The 19721-nt window shown below is 40.2% G+C and overlaps 1 protein-coding gene and 1 long non-coding RNA gene across 2 annotated transcripts; both read right to left on the bottom strand.

Moving 5' to 3' along the window:
* Window positions 1–247: 247 nt before the first annotated feature.
* Window positions 248–3619, bottom strand: LOC107077166 (uncharacterized). The gene is made up of 3 exons (XM_015345472.2): window positions 3549–3619; window positions 2374–2481; window positions 248–1806 (listed from the first exon to the last, which is right to left on the bottom strand). The coding sequence occupies exons 1-3, from the start codon at window positions 3589–3591 to the stop codon at window positions 923–925; spliced, it is 1035 nt and encodes a 344-aa protein (XP_015200958.2). The 5' UTR covers window positions 3592–3619; the 3' UTR covers window positions 248–922.
* Window positions 3620–7038: 3419 nt separating this feature from the next.
* LOC138240826 (uncharacterized) lies at window positions 7039–12462 on the bottom strand. Its single transcript, XR_011190090.1, has 3 exons — window positions 12044–12462; window positions 11515–11550; window positions 7039–10234 (listed from the first exon to the last, which is right to left on the bottom strand). It is a non-coding gene; the product is annotated as an uncharacterized lncRNA (long non-coding RNA).
* Window positions 12463–19721: the final 7259 nt, after the last annotated feature.

Here is a 19721-nt window from a genome sequence, read left to right as displayed (position 1 = left end):
TTTTTAAATATTTTATACATAGTGGTTTAAAAAATGTATGTTAAAGCAAACATAAAAAAGAGGCAAGTTAGACATTTTGAGCAAGGGTTTGAATGACTTTGTTGCATACTGTGAGCTGCATTGTAGCTGATACAAGTCTGCACTATATAAAAGCCTGCCGTTCAACAGAAAGGCCCCTGATTTACTTAGTACAGATGCTTCATGCACTAGTGTGTGATTTAGTGAAACGCAAATATTCTGAAGGGAGAGAAAGAAGGTTTATTTTTTCATTTTTTTTCTGGAGTATTTAGAAAAATGCATCATAAGAGCAATTCGACTCTTATGATCAAAACATACAGTAAAAGTGTTACATGGGTATTAATAAATCAACATGCTAGTTCAAGGATTAGAACTTTAATTATTTCCAAGTGGATTTATTTAAAGACACATTCATTATTAGCAACAAAGTCATGATATAGTTTTAAATTTTTTAAATAATAAAATAATTTACATATAATTTGTTGAAACATTCATAGTGTTCTAGTATTTTGCATTCCTAACACCAGTTTAAGAGCACTAGCAATTCTGAAATGAAGACATTCAAATAGTTTATGGCTTAAAAGAATTTTTATAGAAAAGAGGGAGAATCTATAAGAGAATGGATCTGAGATCTGTAGAAAACAGCCTGATTTAAATCTTACATTCATAGATGTTTACATTAAAACAATACGTGATAAAAAGGGGACTTTTGCCCCTAAAACAATTAAATACTTGTTTTATTTCTGACAGGTAACACTTTGTGAATGTTTTCTTTGAAAAGTGTAAATAAAAGTTTCACCTTAAAGACATTTTAATCTACGGATTTTAATAATATTGTTAAATCTCAGTGAGAAGTACTGCAGTTCAGTCGTTCTGTGTTGCTTGTTGCTTGAGAGGTGTGTTTTCAGGACTTGACAGTTTTCACTGCGGCAGGATTCGTCTCGCCTCCACGTCCTGCCACGAGCTCTCTGATGGAGCGCGACAGCGAGAAGGCCTCTTTGTCACTGACGACGCTACTGTCCTCCGGGTCAGCTTCCCTCTTTCTCCTTTTGCCCTCTTCAGATGACCCTGAGCCTAAAACCCTGCCCAGGCCGCGCACCAAACCTACGTTTCCCCCAAGACTGTTGCTGGAAAGAAATCTGCTCTGAAGGGCTAATTTATTGATGGGAACCAGCCGATTGGCGGGATAAAACTGGTTGGTGGCCCCCTGTGTGCCGATGACTTGTTGGCTGGGGACTAGCCCAGTCCTGACACATGGTCTTCGTCCTGGGGAATGCCCGTTGATGGGGGTCTGCGTTTTAGGAGCAAGAGGAACGACAGGAATCACTCTGCTTGATGGCACAACACCAGTGTTTGGAACAAATCGGCCAGCGGGAATCTTTGCACCTCCTGGAAGGATTCCTACTGTTAAAACCCTCCCAAATGTGGGAATAACGCCGTTTGCTGGTACCAGCCTGTTGCTGGGATATACTCCTTGCAGGGGAACTAAGCCATTAGTAGTGTCATACCGATACACTGCTGGTCTGCCATTAGCTGGATTATAAGGGAAAATCACATATCCTCCATAGGGGGCCCGAGGCCTGTCTGTTACCTGGGGGGGCAAATGGGGGGTTGGCAGTGAAGCTCTTCCCGCTTTCGTTGACTGAACGGTTGTTGGTTTTGGTGTGGCTGGGGGGTTGACGGTGACAGGAATAACCTGACAGGGGCTTCCTGTGGAGTCTCCATCTATTACATTGGTGTCGTATCCGTTCAGCCACGCGTCATAGCCGTCCGCGCGCTTCCGAAGTCCTGTGGGGAGATCAGCAAGAGTAGCTATCCCACAGAGAACTAGTGATACACAGACTGACACATATGTCAGGTGTGGGTGTGGTCGTCAATGAACTCCTTGATTGTTCCACAGGTTGTCCACGTTGTTTTGTGTTTGTGCTTTGGTAATACACGGCGCTAAAGGAGTCGCACACTTCTACCAGGGTGGCAGCACTTGAAAAACCCCAATACAATATCTTATATGTATCTATATCTTGTCCAGTGCTGATATTACCGTGATCATCTAATACGGAAAATGTGGTTTTAATTTCATAATAGTTGGACTGTAGATTCCAATAAAACTTGACAGGTTACAGATGCGGAATAATTGACTAATTCTAACAGAATTGGTCTAGAAGATCATCAAATTAGGAAGAACACTGGTTAAGAAACGAGAAACAAGTTAGAAGCAAGAATAGGTCATTTAGGTCACTTTGTTTTTCAAAATTTAAAACCTCTGTGCGCACAGTTTTTATTTTTAGACAACCTGTCGCAAACAGCATCTTAGAGGAAAAGAATTTGCATCGGTGAGGACCAACAAGCACTCACTGTGTCGGCACTTCCACTGTGCCTTTCCCTGCTCTTCACCATTCAGCACAATGCCGGGGTGCCCAATGCTATTGTGTTCCTGATCTGCGATGGACGTCTTATTTGTACCTGTGAAGAGCAACAGCAGTCACTGAGGACATGTGCTAGTTTATTGCACAGTAAGTTACACACCATGGAGCCTCTCTCCTCACATCTGACCATCTTGTATCACTTCTTTAAAGAGCCTGAGAAAGCAGGATTTAATACATGGTTATATATGTGGTGGATGACAGAAAATGATATCATCTATAGTTTAACAATTAGATATTGCAAAATGGATTTCTAGCAGTGATACACCCCCAGAAAACATAATAATTAGTAGAATTACTGAAAGTAATGAATGCTCATTAACCAGGTCTGTTTAAAAAGAGATACAAGATTTTTTCTGTTTAGTTCATTAAGCACAAGATGCTAGTTAGTTTTCTACATATCCGTGAATTGTTTTAAATAAAAGTAACACCTGATTAGAATCTGTCCTGCATATCTCTTCAAAGGTGGAATCTGGCAATACCAGCAATGTCCCCAGCTGATACAAATTCACTAAATCCTAGTGGCCCTGTGTAGCTTATCACAGTCATGCACTGGTACATTATTTCCAAAGAATGACATGAGGAACCTGGAGCACATCCTTCACACTAGTCAGGCACTTTAACAGATTTATATCCGATCACAAAGGCAAATCGAACTGCTCTGTATCAAGAGTTTCCAGTAGCTGCTAAGAACTGACCGTTAAAACCTTTATTCACTGATTGAAAGAGCTATTAGACATTAAAAATGTCTGAAAATGATGCACTTGTCTAAAGCATGAGCAAATCAGTTTTCCTAGGCTGTGAATAACAAACTCTGAATAGAAGTGAAAGAGAAATAGCCACTTTGATCTACCAATGCTGTACATGCTTTCGAAAAAAGTATAGATATTTATGAGGGAAGCTACTTTTACTTTTGAAACATGACATAAAACATCAACTCAAGCTTGAGACATGAAAATAAAAGATCTCTGATAAACAGCACCTTTGGAATCTCACTATGGAATTAAATCTTTTGTATGAAATATTTACATTAAGCAACCCAAAAATAACTAACGCTTTTTAAAGACGGAAATACGTTTACTCAAGAGCATTTTTAATTTCACTTGCCTGCAGACGGAGCAGCAAAAGACGAGTATAAAAGAAAGAGCATGAAGAGAACAACATCTGCTCTGTGGACATCCATCATTACTGCAGTAATATGTCAGGTGAGCCTGGCTGGGGCTGTTTTAAAAGGGGTGTGGATGAGGTGTATCTACCACCCCATAATTAGTTTTCGCCTGCTTCTGTAAAGGGATGCACAACGTGTTTTATCCAAACTCTTTGTTGTTCCAGACATTTGACTGCGTTCCAACACTTAGTAATGAGTGATCACAGAATTTCAAGGATGTCTGAAGAGAACGGTTTGGATTTGTTAAATATAGAAGCACAGAGCAAGAATGCTGTGTGCTGTTTGATTCGTCTGCCTCTTCCGCAGAGCGCGTTAAAATAACTGCAGGACATGGAACGTGTAAAGCACAACTCTTTTGATCGTTACAAGTACCTGACAGAAAGGTTTAGCATCCTTTTATCAATATTCACACGTTGTTTCCTTTATTGTAAAAATAAGAAAGCTGATTTACAGTAATAAGCATTTGAAGAAGAACATTCTATTCACAAAATAAATTCATTATTTATTAATAATAACCTATTAATTGTAAGTCATGAACTGAAACCAAATGTGAATTGAAACATCTCTCATGAAACCTGTCTAAACTTGATATTGGCAGTAGACCAGACTGAGCCACACAGGTTGGATTTACAGTAAGAAATTACACTATTTATTTTGTGACAGACGTATGACACATAAAAGCAATAGTATATAATATTTCCCCAGGGCTATGTTTCCAGACTGCCGAATTGACTCAAAACACCTGCAGACTACTAATTGGCTTAGTTTGTTGTTGTGAGCTTTGGCATAATTAAAGTCTTACTATGAACCCATAGAGACCCATAGAGAAGGGTTCCTGAGCGACTCAAGGAGTGAATATGATCAGCGGTATTGTCCAGACATGGTCTGGGCAGTATCATTAGTCCACCATGACTGGGATTTCGGAAGTGCAGGCTCTCTGGCGCTCTTAGTAGCCAAATGGATTTGGACAGATTGAATAGACCAGGACAAAGGAAATTCATGGGGGATGCCAGGGAGGAATTGGTATTGTCAGTGAGAAATAAATCAATCTTTCATTTGGTCCTTACTCTCCTGTAAAGCGCTGTGGAGTCTTCATCATGTGAGATGGTCGACAGTGAGCGTCCCCAGTCCTGACCTTCCCTTCCCCTGAGTGCAGGATCACAGTGATGAACAGTGTTAATGAATGATTGCCAATTCTACATGGGGAAGGTATGAATGAAAACATCTTTTGTGATTCCACTTTTAGTTTCAGAATGAGCAGGGTTTGTTAACTTCTGGAAGCACTGGTATCTTGAGTTCTCACCTACTTTGAGAATTTGTGTGCCACACAAAGGCTCTTTTCAACTCACAAGCCTGTCCAAAAGGGCTTTTAACTCACATGCATAACTGAAAAATGCAAAATCAAAGGATAAGTAGTGTTTATGTTGAGAGATAAAGAAGACCAAAACCAACCAGTGAGGGTAAATGTTCAATAAACATAAAGTGGTTAGTTCAGTAAACATAAAGTGGTTAGTTCTTCCTGAATTTGCTGCTGTATCAGATAGCACAGGCAAGCTCTAGGCATTAATACAGTAGCAGTCGGCACCATGTCTTTTAAAATAATATATTCCTTCCAGTATGTGCAGAGCGTACCCTTCCAGAGTGAGTCACGGCCTGTTTTGAAAATGGATACTATTCAGTCAGCTTCTTGATTGTAGGTTATTTATCAAACAAACTCACAGGTGACATCACATTCCTGCAACTACTTTGTCTCACCTTGTGTTTGTGTTTTACATAGGTGTTACCATGGGATTGAGAGCGCCGGTGTCTGCTTTCACAGCTAACTGTCTACTGTTTGGTAACATATCCTTCTGCCATCATCACATTTTCTGTAATGAAGCTACAATGGAGCAGACTCGCTGTTTATTTTTTCATGAATTTGTCTCTTGGAAAAAAAAAAGTTGATCTCATATCTGTCTATGTTTCATTTGGAAAAAAAAGAAGGGTAGCCTCAGTCTGATTACAAAGTTAGCTCCTTATAATGATTGTCTCCATTATAAAGTCTGGACATAACATAAATCTTTTATGTTCATTCTTCTTTGTGAACTTATTATTAAAACAAAATACCACAGATTATATTCCAGGCTGAACTCCACCCTGGGTTTGCACATTCTGGTTTACCTGAATTCAACTGGTGATGCAATTTCTCACTTGTACTGTATGTCTGGTCCGCTGTGCAGTGGGGGTGCATGTCATCAGAGGTGGATGAAATTGATTCCCTTCTGTATAAAAAGTGCTTTGTTTATTTACAGTGAAATCACCCCAAATATGCAAGGAATTATTATTATGATTTATTCTTTATTATGAATCATTATTATTATTATTATTATTATGTTGACTATGCTATGTCATAAATAGAACCACACTGCACATTACTGTGCTGGTTAATCACTCATTCAAGCCTCTCTAGAAGACTGTCCCAAGTTAAATGTAGGCATTGCTCTATAGCTACACTCTGTTACATTGCATAGAATGAATGTAGGCAAGGTTGCAAACCAAACGAGGCCAGTCAGTCCATCCAAGGCCGGGCTGGATCCGAGGGTCAGGGTATTGATTTCAACAGCAAGGTTGGGTAGCTTGTTCCATACCTCCCCCACCCTCAGTGTAAGGATATGCCTCCTGTTCTCAGTTTTAAATGCACTTCCATGTCGTTTCCACCTGTGTCCTCTGGCTTGTGTTTTGCTGTACTGTAGATCCCAAAGACATCCACTAGGTTAACTTTTGTCAGTGCCCTTGAAGATGCAGTATAAGAGGTAGCTCGACATGCAGGTGCATCTGTCCCAGGTTAGCCCATTAGACAGACAGAGGGTTGGGACAATACTGCTGGAGTTTGCTAGTGAGTAAAGCATATAGTCACATACTGTAAAAATACCTCAGCTTCTACCGATAGCTCATTTGAATGATAATTACTGAGCACCTAAAGAAATTAAAGCCATCCTTCAAATGTATAACTTGAATTGTACCAGCTGGAGAACAGTACAATAATAAAGGAACACTTTTGAGTGGAATTGGAAAGGAAAACATTGAGCCCAATGAAAGGGTTGTTCTTTGTATCTATCTGTTTGCTCTGTTTTTTTTTTTATTAAGGAATCCATCGCACTAGTGTTGAAGAGAAAACAAAAGAGTGCCAACATTGTCCTTTTGCTGTCATGCTGTCTTGAATACTGGCATTTTTCACTTCCATTTTGCCTCAGCATGGGCTGGCGGCGTCTGTTCTTGGTGCATCTCAGAGCCTGTGGTAAAACTCTCCAGCTACACCACTGGAAGTGAGACGATAAATAATTAAGGAATTATTTCTGCTGAAACCACTATAAGGAGTAACTAATAAAATTATTGTCAACCACAACAATAATGTATTAATCATTTGATTAAAAAAATTATGACACTGATGCATCTGCAAGTTCCAGGAACAATATGACTCATATTGAAAGGTAGATGACGCTTGCTCTAAAACTATATTAAAATAACAGTTATGGCAACTAGTTCTGTTATCCATTGTGAATTACTCCCCTGCAAGGCCAGGCTGGGAATCCTGATTAATTTGTCCGAACAATCCACACATTAGATGTTTTAGATAGACCAACACATCATATTCACTCATCACCCATGTTAATAGTTCTGCCTTACAGCTCCAGGTTCAGTTCAGTGGCCTGTCTGTGTGGAGTTCTCATGATCCTCCTTGTGTTTGCCTGATGTTTCTCCAGGTACTCTGGTTACCTAATTGTTCCTTCCAGGATGTGAAGAAGAAGGTTTATTATTCTGTGCTGTTTGGAGCTGTTCTGATACCTCTCTTCAAAACTGAATATGGGTTACAGAGACTTGCTGTATGTCCGAAATAAACACTTAATAAAAACATACAAAAATGAAAAGGTCACTTCATTATTTATGAAAGGACAGATATGATTATGTGCACCCAAAACAAAAACATGAAAGGGAGGTTACAATTACTAAAAGAATGACTTAAGTCTCAAGACTGAAGACTGAACTGCTGTTACCATAACACTTCTTAAATCTAAACCTTTGCTTTCGCAGTGACTACCTCCAGACTTCTGTCTGTTTCAGCCATTCACACTGCTCTAATTTTTATTTCATACCAGGAACATTTTATTCTTTGGGTCCAAGCCAGTCCTGCCAACATTCTGAATCCATATTAAAGTACAAACACAGTGGAAAAACAATTAAACTGTGTACAAGATACAAGTAATAGGTTTATTCCATGCTGAAAAGAGAAGAGAGAAAACACAACGTTTTGCCTGTGAAGCCTTCTTCAGGTGTCTGAAGAACCTGAATGTTGTTCCTTTGCAGACTACGCATGCTGGCGCAGCTACCCTCCTGTGTATAAGATATCCTTCTTAAATGAAAACAGACCTTCGCTTTTATAACTTTTAGCTTGACATCACTGCTGTATTTAGAGTTCGAAAGAATAGTTTCTAGAATTTATTTGCAAGAAAAGCAAATGTCTACTGAGCTCGGGAAACTCCTCGTAACGCAAAACAAAACACAACAACCATGGTCACAATGTAAATTACAAAAACGTTTTCTTACATAACCATCACTGTAATAAAGTGAGATGTATAGTCAAATCTGTAACACCTTATCATAGTTATGTTTTTAACATGCCTTCTAAGGTGAAAGTATTAAATATGCGAGATACTTTGTTCTATCAAAACCATTGGGATCACAGATTGTTTTTTAGGATTTCGCTGACAGCTATGTCCCACGTACTGCAGGGAGAAGCAAGAGGACCTCCTGACGCAGATATGCGCCCACCCAGCAGAGCTCTTGTCATTCATCTTCTGACACACTGCCAGCTCCACAGAGGTTTACAAGAAAATTAACACCAATGAAGCGATGCAATTCTAACCGAATCTCTGCTTGTATTTCCACTTATTATTAACATATGGCCTTGCCCTTTAAGTTCTCTGTACTCTGATATTTGGGTAGAGAATTTATTGGGACTGGTGATTCAGATTCTTTATTTTGCATCCTCACTGATAATGTAGCTGGTCCTGTACAGTCTCTCTATATCTCCACTATTACAGTTAATGAATTTACAGGGGGCGACAATCACAGCCCATGCAATACACGTAAATACACCTCAGTTCTTCTTTAGTGTCTTCTGTCAAGAGGTTGCTAAGGAACCCTTATTGCTGGTTTTTACATTTTTTGTCTCCTGTCCCAAGAGTTTGTGCAGGAAGACGGATGGGATAGATACGTCGAAAGAAAGGGGCTTTGACAACTGTTCCTTGGGGCAGTGCCTGATAGGAGCTTGGGTTTGGTTGTCTGTTTGCTCGATCCTGCGTATAGGATCCTGTCCGGGATCCAGCTCCATGAGTACCAGCTGCTGATCCTCCATTGTGCATCCAAACTACTGAGGGTTGATTTGGTCTTGTCAGGAATCCTGATCCACCTGACGGTGAACCACTAGCTGGAATCTGAACCATCATTGGCTGTCTGGGTTTAGATGGTGAGTTGGAGCTGGATGGCGAGCTGGATCCAGAAGAGCAGGTTTTAGTGCCACCTTTTGATGCCTGATTTTCAGCTCTTGATTGAGACCTACTAGCTATTGGTACCTGAATCACTAAAGGCAGGTTAGGTCTTGTCTGGGATCCTCTTCCTGAATGGAACACTGAACCAGTGGAGGGTAGCTGCAGTACCAATGGCTTACCTGAACCTACATTTGGAGAGTACTGTACTGAACCACCGCCAGGTAGCTGCAATACCGCTGGTGGATTTAGTCTGATTGGAGGCTTGTTTTGGGTGGGTTTTAATACTGTACCTGTACCATGAGGCTCGACATTTGCATTTTGTGGCGGAAGATTAGGAGGTTTACCAACAACTACAACAGGATTAGTATAAACACCCTTCTTGCTACCAGGTAAAGCACCATAGGAGCTCCAGTTTATCCAAGAAGGATACTTTCCTGGATCAATATGAACTGCTGTGGGTACTTCTTCCCCGGGTATTGGTGCAAGAGGAGAACTCTGATAACTTTCTTCTGTTTTTGGAAGACTGGCTGCAGAATAGATCTTTTTGGAAGCCAGATCTACAATAATTGGATACATATAATAGCCACGCCCAGAAGGGGGAGCTTGGGTGGGAGGCGTGCGAGGCGTAGGAGGCGTGCGAGGCGTGCGAGGTGTAGGAGGAGTGCGAGGTGTGGGAGGCGTGCGAGGTGTAGGAGGCGTGCGAGGTGTGCGAGGCGTGGGAGGCGTGCGAGGTGTGGGAGGCGTGGGAGGCGTGCGAGGTGTGCGAGGCGTGGGAGGCGTGCGAGGTGTGGGAGGTGTAGGAGGAGTGCGAGGTGTGGGAGGTGTCGGAGGTGTGGGAGAAGGTTTTGGTTCTTCTGTAGCCTTGGCTGTGGTTGTCGCAGCAGTAGTTGGAGCAGCGGTGGTGGTGATGGGAATGCTCTCTGTGGTCTTGGCCTCTGCCTCAGTTTTATCCTGGTCTGTCATAGACGGTGCCTCGGTAGTTGGAGATGGGGTTGTGATTTCATAAACCTGGCAGGAAATTATTTGATCATCGTCTTCTGGAGGCAGCTCAAAGCCCTCTATATAAGAGTACTGATACTCGGAACGTTTCTGCAGCCCTGCAAGATAAGCACGATCAGATTTTTTTGCCACATCTGTAATTATAATAGCAAAGTAAGAAGGATTACTTTTAGAGAAACATATCTTTAGCTGTATCTGGACCTTGAAACTCTATGACGAGTCTCCAGTCTGTACCTTTGAGAGCCCCAGTACAGTAAGTCTTAGAGGTCACCCCAAATCATCTATAGCTAATAGTTGAGAACACTTGAAAGTTACTAATCAATTAAGTGATTAATTTGTCCAACTGAGAGAACTTTGTCAAATTAAGAGAACTCTAGCCTTTGGGGAATGAAGGGTTTTCTACTGTACATTATATCTAACTGCTCAGTGTAATGAATCACTTGCTTAATAGTTCAAATTAAATTGTCCTATGTCTTTTGAAATTTTGAATTAGCATTTTAAAGGTTACATGACAAACCTTCAGGATTTTGGGTTGTCCAGAACTAGGGTTGGAGCCCCATTTTGAATAACAAATTGGCACTGTAATTTGAATTACAAATTAACTGTGCTGTTCAGCAATCGGATATTTCCATCTGCTTATTTAATATAGTAATATATTGTTATTAATATTTTAGTAAATTAAAGGGAGACTGCAACTTTGACCAGTTCAACAATCATGATTCATTTTCTAAATCCTGAAATTTATGAGAGACTTATTTAGTGCTTTCCAATGATGTGCCATTTTGTTGAATAACAAGTGATGTATATGCTTTCAAAGTGAACATTTTTAATCAAAACATTATTGTTCAATATGATCACTTTTGTGGGTGAAGAAACTTACAAAGAAAAACAAAAAACTAAAACATAAGGATTGCATAAGCATTCACTCCCTTGAGTGAATTCGTGGTAGAAGCAACAGCAGAAAGTCTTAAAATATCTCTCTACATACCGTACTATTTTTTAGCTCCACACAATTTTGCCAAAATGGCAAACATGTAAAATGATCAAGCTAGTGGTAGTTTAGCCTCTTGTCATCTGTGGTCATAAAAGCACTCTTTGAACAATATATTAGATTCAGTACATTTCTGTAGCACCACAAGCCCAGAAAATGTAATTACATAATATATATATATATTTAGGCGACTCACAGAAACCACAAAGTGATGCACACACAGACACCAACCACCACAGGTAGTAACACCCATCGAACAGATTCAGCATGATACTTCATTTCTTCTTGTATCTTGGTCTGCTACCGTCTTTTGAGATTTAACCCTTGCTACCAATTGTAAAAAGAATGAAATTTGAAAGACAAATTTTAAAGTCTTCTGATACTCACGGCGTAAACGCTTTCTGCAGATTTTGATAGTCTTTCCTATAAAATGCACAAGAACTGATTTTAGGAAAAAGCAGGATAAAAACTTTCAAATTATTAATATAACTAGATTGAAAGAATATTATTATCATTAGTAGTCCTTGCATTAACATTACTTCTAACAATAATAAAAACATAATATTCCCACTCAAGTGTTAGGTTTTCTTTCACTTGAATAAACTGCGTGTTTTCTGCTCACTATAAACTACTTTTATCACTACTTACTGTATATGAGTTAAATGCATGAACAGAGTAACACAAGATATAGAACGCAAATCATGAAAACCTTTTTTTTAAATGACAACTTCTTGTCCTTTAACTAAAGACGAAAACTTTATATTGGGTCAGACTTTTTCAGTGGGGTTTTTCAACTCAGTTTGATTCCTCCCCCCCCTATTAAATTTAACATAGCATAAAAATTATTATAAATAAAATGACAGTTTTAGGTGGAAGACTACAAGTGTTTCTGTGAAAAAGCAGAATTGTACTGTACCTTCTGGGGCAGCAGGAAGCAGAGTAAAAATAACGACGAAGGACAGAACTCGCAGAACGGCGTTGAAATCCATCATTAACTGATGTGAAGACCCGAGAGCGAATTCGCTTTTAAAAGATGATTAACGTGAATCACACCCCTTCCCAGTGCCAGCATTTGTTCATCTGAACACATTGGGGTTTTTTAGAACTCAAGAATGTGCCACCTCCACTCTTTCTTTCATCATGGCCTTCGGGGGAAAAACTAGGGCATGTAAACAAATGAAGTTAATTAAATCGAAGATATTTCTCTTTCCATGTGTGCTTTTAGCTTCCAGGTTAGTGTTAACCTCAAGGTGCTGTGCTCAGTGACTGAAGTGCAGAAAGGGTGGATTACCATGATCATTCATCAAAATACTGGTATTCTGTGAGCCATTTTTAGTTTCAGCTGCCGTAATGATTAATTCAACCAAACCTTCAAAAGCAAAAGGGAAAGCTAGACGTTGTCATGCCCCCTGACAACAGTAACGATAATTGAATTCACACATTTTTCAAATACTGTCAGAAAACACCTATTTTACAAAGTTATTGCTGTGTATTAACTAATGTTAATTACTGTACTTAATACTTCATAACAAAATTCAATTAATTTGATTTTAATAAGTCCTAAGAAAGTTGACTTGCACTCTCCTTATGCTGTATATTCTAGGGTCAGCACTGTAGCAGAGCTACCACTGACAGAGCAGGTTAATGATTTCAGACCTTTTCAAGGACTGGACTGTTCAGTGTAGTCTATCAACCTACTGCACCAACATGTAAGAGAGATCACTTTATTAGCCATATACAATTTCTTGCATTAGGAATCTGTCTTTTTGCATACCCCAGCTTGCTGTCACAGCTTGCAGCTTGCTTGAGACACACAGGCGCACAGACGGGGAGAGAGAAGCTTGGGGTCAGAGTGCAGGGTCAGCCATTTTTACAGCACCCCTGGAGTAGCTGGGGCTTGTTCAGGGGCCCAACAGAATAGGATTCCTCTGCCAGCTCAGGATTTGAACTGGCAACCTTCCAGCCACAGGCGGAGATCCTTACCCACAGTGCCACCATCCCACCCTTGGGAAGAAGCCCAAGCACCAGAGAATACAAGATAGCACAAGATCTGGCAAACTCCACCCAGACGTTCACCACAGCCTGGAATCAAATCAATTTGAATCAACCCAGAGCTATGGTGCAGTGGTAAGTATCTCCATGGCACCATGTCATTATACTTTATGATATGGAACGTGAATGATCTTCATTACAGAAGTGTTCAGATATTGTGTAGATATATTGCTTTTTTTTGTTCACAGGGATTTATGTACTGTATATATTCACATATATTCAGGAGCACACTGTACTGTAGGCTATAGCTTATTTCTATCATCAATCAATTTTTTAAATCAATCCATTTGACATTAATTGCTGGATACCTGGATGCACAATAGAGAAATGAGTACGAGCTGTACAGAGGGTGCGACCGTTGGCAAGTGATGTCAGAGTAAAATCACATTGCTACTACACGCAACGTTGGAAGATTGTATCGGTGTTACCAACTGGCTGAAAACAGAGATGATCAATCCCGCTAATGCCAACATTGTGCTACCAAGATCTATGAGTTACCAGTCTGAACTATGAGTTTTGAGTTACCAAGGCACTAGTCTACTGGTAATGGACACTTCTGTACAGTATGTAATGACGGACTTGATATACTTTCTGATTTTTCAGTACTGAACAAGAATAGACTCTAGTTGATGCAGGTTGTTTGTTAGCAGACAATGTGTCGGTTTAATACAGAAGTGTTCAGTCAGTGTCATACTGTATCTCCAGAAAAGGCAGGCCAGAGATTTACTTTGTTTTACAGAGTTTGATGCTGTAGCCTCTGAAAACACATTCCAGTCATGTGAACCTTGTGTGTTTTTCACTGGAGAACTAAGCAGAACTTCTTGCAAACCGATAAAAATAGTGGAGGCATCAGTCAGGTAACCTGTGTGTTGGAAGATCCTGGGTTGCCAAGCCAGCCTTCCACGGGTACGATGGATTCTTGATCGAGCAGAATGTGGACCTGTCAGTGATTCAACAGAACGAGAACTGGAAAGATAGACAACCGATAACGAAATTCAGTTTTGAAAAAACCCCGATATAATACATGTGCACGTTCAATACATGCAAAACAAATTAGAAGTAGTGGGATTCAGATTGTTACAATTAACAAAGCTTCAGAAGCAGTCAAGTAGACTATTTAGCCACAGCATTTAGAAGAATACTAGGCTTTATCGTCGAAAAAAGCTTTACCTTTTGTTTCGCCTGTTGATAAGTTGATAGCATTACTCCTCCCTTCGGGGAGAGGCAAGTCTGCACAGCTCTAATGAGCAAAAGGAGAAGTATGGCTCGACACACCCTGTGGCTACAGGCATGAGTCTGCTCCATCAGAGAGCGAATTATCCTGAGGAACGATGGGGAGTTTTACAACAACTAAGTCCTTCACTCAAAATACACCCAAAAGGCCTATTTATTATCTGCACTGCTGAATTATGTTGCGATAGGCGATTTCTTCAAAGCTTTACTTTTGTTACAAACTTTATCTGTAAATCCTGACACAATAGAAGACACCACATGAAACTCCCGCCCACGGGAGGTTACTGTTTTCTAGGCTCTTGACACAAGGGAATTGGTGCTGTAGAGTGAAGGGATTATTTTGTTGACCAGTGCATACATCAGGATGCGTCAGGGTCATCTCATCCGATTTCGTCAGATGAAATCACATTTTATATTTCATAATAGGACTTTCATTATATTTGTGACAAGACATATTGTCCAAAGGCACTGATGCAACTTCTCCAACAGCTGCTCATGTCCGGTGTTGTACCCATGGACTGCAGAATTGTTCATGTAGTTCCCATCCATACAGCTGCACAATAAACTGGATCATTTAAATATAGGTCAATAAATATAACTTGTATCAGGCATTTGATTATGGAAACAATAATTAACACTCAACTAGGGGATTACATTTAAGGTGATGATATAGATTTAGAAAAGGTGGGTTTTGTTTAACTAACTTGTTAGAGATCTTTGAACAACCAATGTTCAAATTTTAAAGTTCAATGTGGGTTTTCTGTTCTCCACTTAATTGATCAGAAACACACCATAGGTGTAACTTTGGAAACTTGATGATTTGCAGCAGCTTGTCTTTAAAAACCACTTGCTAAAAAAAAACACTATTGTTTCACTCCCCAAAAAGGCAAAAGTGACATGCCTGAACGATTACCGCCCAGTAGCATTTACATCTGTGGTGATGAAATGCCTGGAGAAGCTGGTGTTGTCACACATCAACTCCTCCATAACAGAGTCCCTGGACCCCTTGCAGTTTGCCTACAAGAACAACAGATCAGTGGATGATGCTGTCTCCCTGGCTCTACATACAGCCTTGGAACACCTGGACACTAAGAACTCGTATGTGAGAATGCTGTTTGTGGACTACAGTTCAGCATTCAATTCCATCATACCCAGTCAACTGGTGATAAAGCTCGGGGGATTAGGACTGTGCAACTCTGTCTGCAACTGGCTGCTGGACTTTCTAATCAAGAGACCACATGTGGTGCGGATAGGTAATAAAACATCAACACCACTCACCCTGAGCACTGGAACCCCACAAGGCTGCTGTCTGAGTCCAAGGTTGTACTCCCTGTTCACTCACGACTGCACAGCAAGACACAGCAACAACCGCATCATTAAGTTTGCCGATGACACCACTATAATAGGCCTGATCAGCGATGATGACGAGTCCACTTACAGGGATGAAGTTGTACAGCTGCTTAGGTGGTGTCATAGCAATAACCTCGACTTGAACGTAAATAAAACGAAAGAGCTAATAGTGGACTTTCGGAGACACAGGCCACACACTCACAGCCCACTCAGAATTGATGGAACGGAAGTGGAAACAGTCACCAGCTTTAGGTTTTTGGGAGTTAGGTTTTTGGGAATAAAGATCTAACATGGACTGTGAACACTGACTCTATCTTGAAGAAGGCTCAGCAGCGCCTTTATTTCCTGAGGTGCCTCAAGCGATGGGGGATGCCAGTACCTGTGTTGGTGAACTTCTACCGCTGCACCATCGAGAGCATCCTCACCAACGGGATCACCGAGTAGTACAGCAACACGTCTTCTCAAGAAAAAAAGGCACTGCAGAGAATGGTCAATATGGTCCAGAAGATCATCGGTTGTGGTCTCACCGAGATTAAACAGCTCTATGAGGACCGCTGCCGTGGTAGAATTCTGGCCATCACAGAGGACAGTCACCACCCCGGGCATCAGTTCTTCACCCCACTGCCCTCAGGCAAGAGATATAAGAGCATATGGCCACTTACAGTACCACCAGATTCCTCAATAGCTTCTATCCACAAGCAGCGTGATTGGCGAACACATTTAGCCATGCCCCTCGGATCACACCTATACCCTCTACCTCATTATGATTTCTTATTTATTGCACATATTCAGTCATTGTTTACACGTCTGCATTGTTTACATTCAAACTGTTTACTTGTTTACTTGTACATTGTCTACTGTTTGTTTGTATATTGTCTTGATGCACTGTCTGCACTTTGTGTTTTTACACTTGTTTTAACAATCGAGAGACTTTCTGTAAGTAAGAATTCCATTGTACCAGTACATGTACCGGTTACACATGGCAATAAAGTTCAAGTTCAAGTTCAAAAGAATTCTGAAGCTAAATTGCAATGTGGCTCTAAAAGGGTGTGATGTTTTTCTTCGGAGCTTGTTCCTAGAGTTACTGATACAGGTACCACCTGTACTTTCGCATTTACATGCATGTGCCCAAACGTGTGTTTAAAAAGACTGAATCACGTGTCCTCCAGCTAAATTGAAGCCACAGGTTAGTCAGGTAAAATACTTTCAAGTGGAGAAAGCCTTGCCTTGAGAACCCTGAATACTTGCATGAGAACCCACAATAATAAGAACATCTTCGTATGTATCAAATGGCACTTACTCTATGACCACACCTTAGCCTTACCTCATCTTGTAGTTGTATTTTAAAACAAGCCAATTCTTTTGGCTTTTTTGAAACGTTATGGAATCAATCGTACACTGTACTCAAAGGAACAATTAAAGGTTTATTCCATGCTGAAAAGAGAGGAAAAGAAACACAATGTTTCGACTGGTGAGCCTTTTTTCTCTTCTTGTCAGCTTGGAATAAACATTTACTTTTTCCTTTGCAGCCTACGCACGCTGCCTCAGCTACTGTACCTACTTGATATAGTGCACTCTCTTCATACCCACACGTTTGGAATCGCAAGTTGGTCATTCTGAATTTATGAATGAAAGACAGCATGAGAGATTAATAATTATGATTATTACAGATCACGTATAGGACCCAGAAAAAATCATTTCAACCCAAAAACTTCAAAAGCATCAACCCACAGGACAATCACAATTCATAGGTTAAAAACCTGAAGGTGGGTGTACTGAAGGTAAAGAAAGGAACTGCTACAAAGTGAAGCATAGGTTATTTAATTTGCAGGTGCCGAATGGCCTTATTCACACAAGTGATAACCAGAGAAAATAATAATTCCTCACACTTATATAGTGCTTTTCTGGACACTCCACTCAAGCTCTTTACAGGTAATGGGGATCCCCTCCACCACCACCAATGTCCAACCCCACCTAGATGATGCGACGGCAGCCATAGTGCGCCAGAACGCTCCCCACACACCAGCTATCAGTGGGGAGGAGAGCAGAGTAATGTAGCCAGTTCATAGATGGGGATTATTAGGAAACCATGATTGGTAAAGGCCAGGAGGAATTTTGGCTAGGATGCCGGGTTACACCCCAGCCAAATTGGCCAATGTTTTCCTGAAACCCCATTAAGATTTGCATCAAGGCAGTTATGATTAGGTGAATGTTTACCACACAGTTAAGGGATTATGAACTTGGCAAAAGTAAGAATTAACTTTAAAAATCAACAAGGACTTGTTGAAGTGAACTAACCTTATTTTACACACTCATATTTATTGGTAGTCTAATTCTGGGGGAAAGGAACTAAAAATATAAATGAATACATCGCTCTCCCAACCCTGAAAGAAATCTGGCCTACATTTGTAAAATGTGAGACACAGATTCCAGTTAACTAACGAAGACTTAATGAATGTGATTTTCCTTCTGCACATTGTTTATTGTCTAAATCTAGTGGTTGATACCTGCACATTAACTCTTACTGATATAATGTTCAGGTTGCCCATTGTTGTTGTGCTCTTTGTCTTTAAAACTCCCTTCATCTTTTGTTTTGTTGCACAATAACAAATCGCGTACCTTATACTCAGGGTGTATAAGGACAAGTTAGCCCAGAGACAAAAATTTGTTGCCTGTTTTCACAGAGACCTTCACATAGATCAGACCTACTGAATGTCTGAGTATGGACATAAGGTTTGTCAGTTTAAGTGTTGAGCTGTTCTATCTATATTCAGATACACAACACTGTACACATTACTAAAAACAGCTAGATCTGAGATGCTATTTTTTGGTTTTCAGATCTGAATTATTACAAACTCTTTTTCAAGAAAATAATACTTATGCAATCAAGAAGCAGGTTTAGACAACAACTGCAGAGTTGCCAAGGTCTAAGGTACAGTGGAGACAGATGAAGAAATACTTGCTCACGAGCAAAGGTTTTCATTGTCTGCTCATTCTTTACTGGGATACCTGTGATTTATAATAGAAATATTGCTGAAACATAGAAGAACGGACATAATACCTCCTTAGGACCACTTATTCTCCTTCATTTCAAGAAACTGGAGGATGTGTGCAGAATTTGCCTGTGTTTCCAAAATAAAATACAGAGACCTGGACGTTTGGGAAGTGATTCTGTAACTACTGCCCCCACCCAAACGCATCATGGAAAGGTGCATCCAGATAATAAAGGTGCTAAGGTCAGGAGGAAGTCAAATCCTAACTTGACCCTTTCTGGCTGCCTACATGTCTGTGTAAGTATGAGGATTGTAGCTTACCCACTCACACCTTCATCTCTCACACCCCTCCTCCTCATCCTCACCTCAGCCAGTTGAGTGAAGCCAACAAATAAACCTGATTCAAATTAATTACTTCGTCTTCATTAGGGTTCAGCCAAACAAGTGAAACACTTTTTGAAAAGAACTTACAGGTGTCTCTGCAGTAAACCAGACCTGCAATTAATCTGAAAAGACAACCGAATAAATTTTCATATCATTCAGTGGTTCCCCACACAACAAGAGCACAACCACCAGCAGCATGCCTGTGAGATTTATGTATTTTATTTTATATAACCAATTTCCAGATAAAAGAACTATTATTAATAGTCTGTCTAGCAGCGCCACCACATGGAATGAATTTGTAGATGTTTTTTAATTTAATTTGTTGTCTTTAACATATCCAAAATATTAAATATTAGAAATGATTATTTCACTATAAATAAATATGGCGTTTATCTGCATTGACCAAATGCAAACAAACTTCATGGTACTGTACAATTGCACGATAAAAAAGCAATTTCTTGAATATGAATAAACCGAACTTCGAACAGAATAGAATAGAAACAATGAATGTAATCCAGTATGATGTTTCACGTTATGACGTCATTATGCACCACGGTGGTGCAGAAAAGGAACTTTTCCTGG

Source organism: Lepisosteus oculatus, chromosome 1 (assembly GCF_040954835.1).
Source record: "Lepisosteus oculatus isolate fLepOcu1 chromosome 1, fLepOcu1.hap2, whole genome shotgun sequence".
Taxonomy (NCBI): Eukaryota; Metazoa; Chordata; class Actinopteri; order Semionotiformes; family Lepisosteidae; genus Lepisosteus; species Lepisosteus oculatus.
This window is presented reverse-complemented; position numbering and strand designations above follow the sequence as displayed.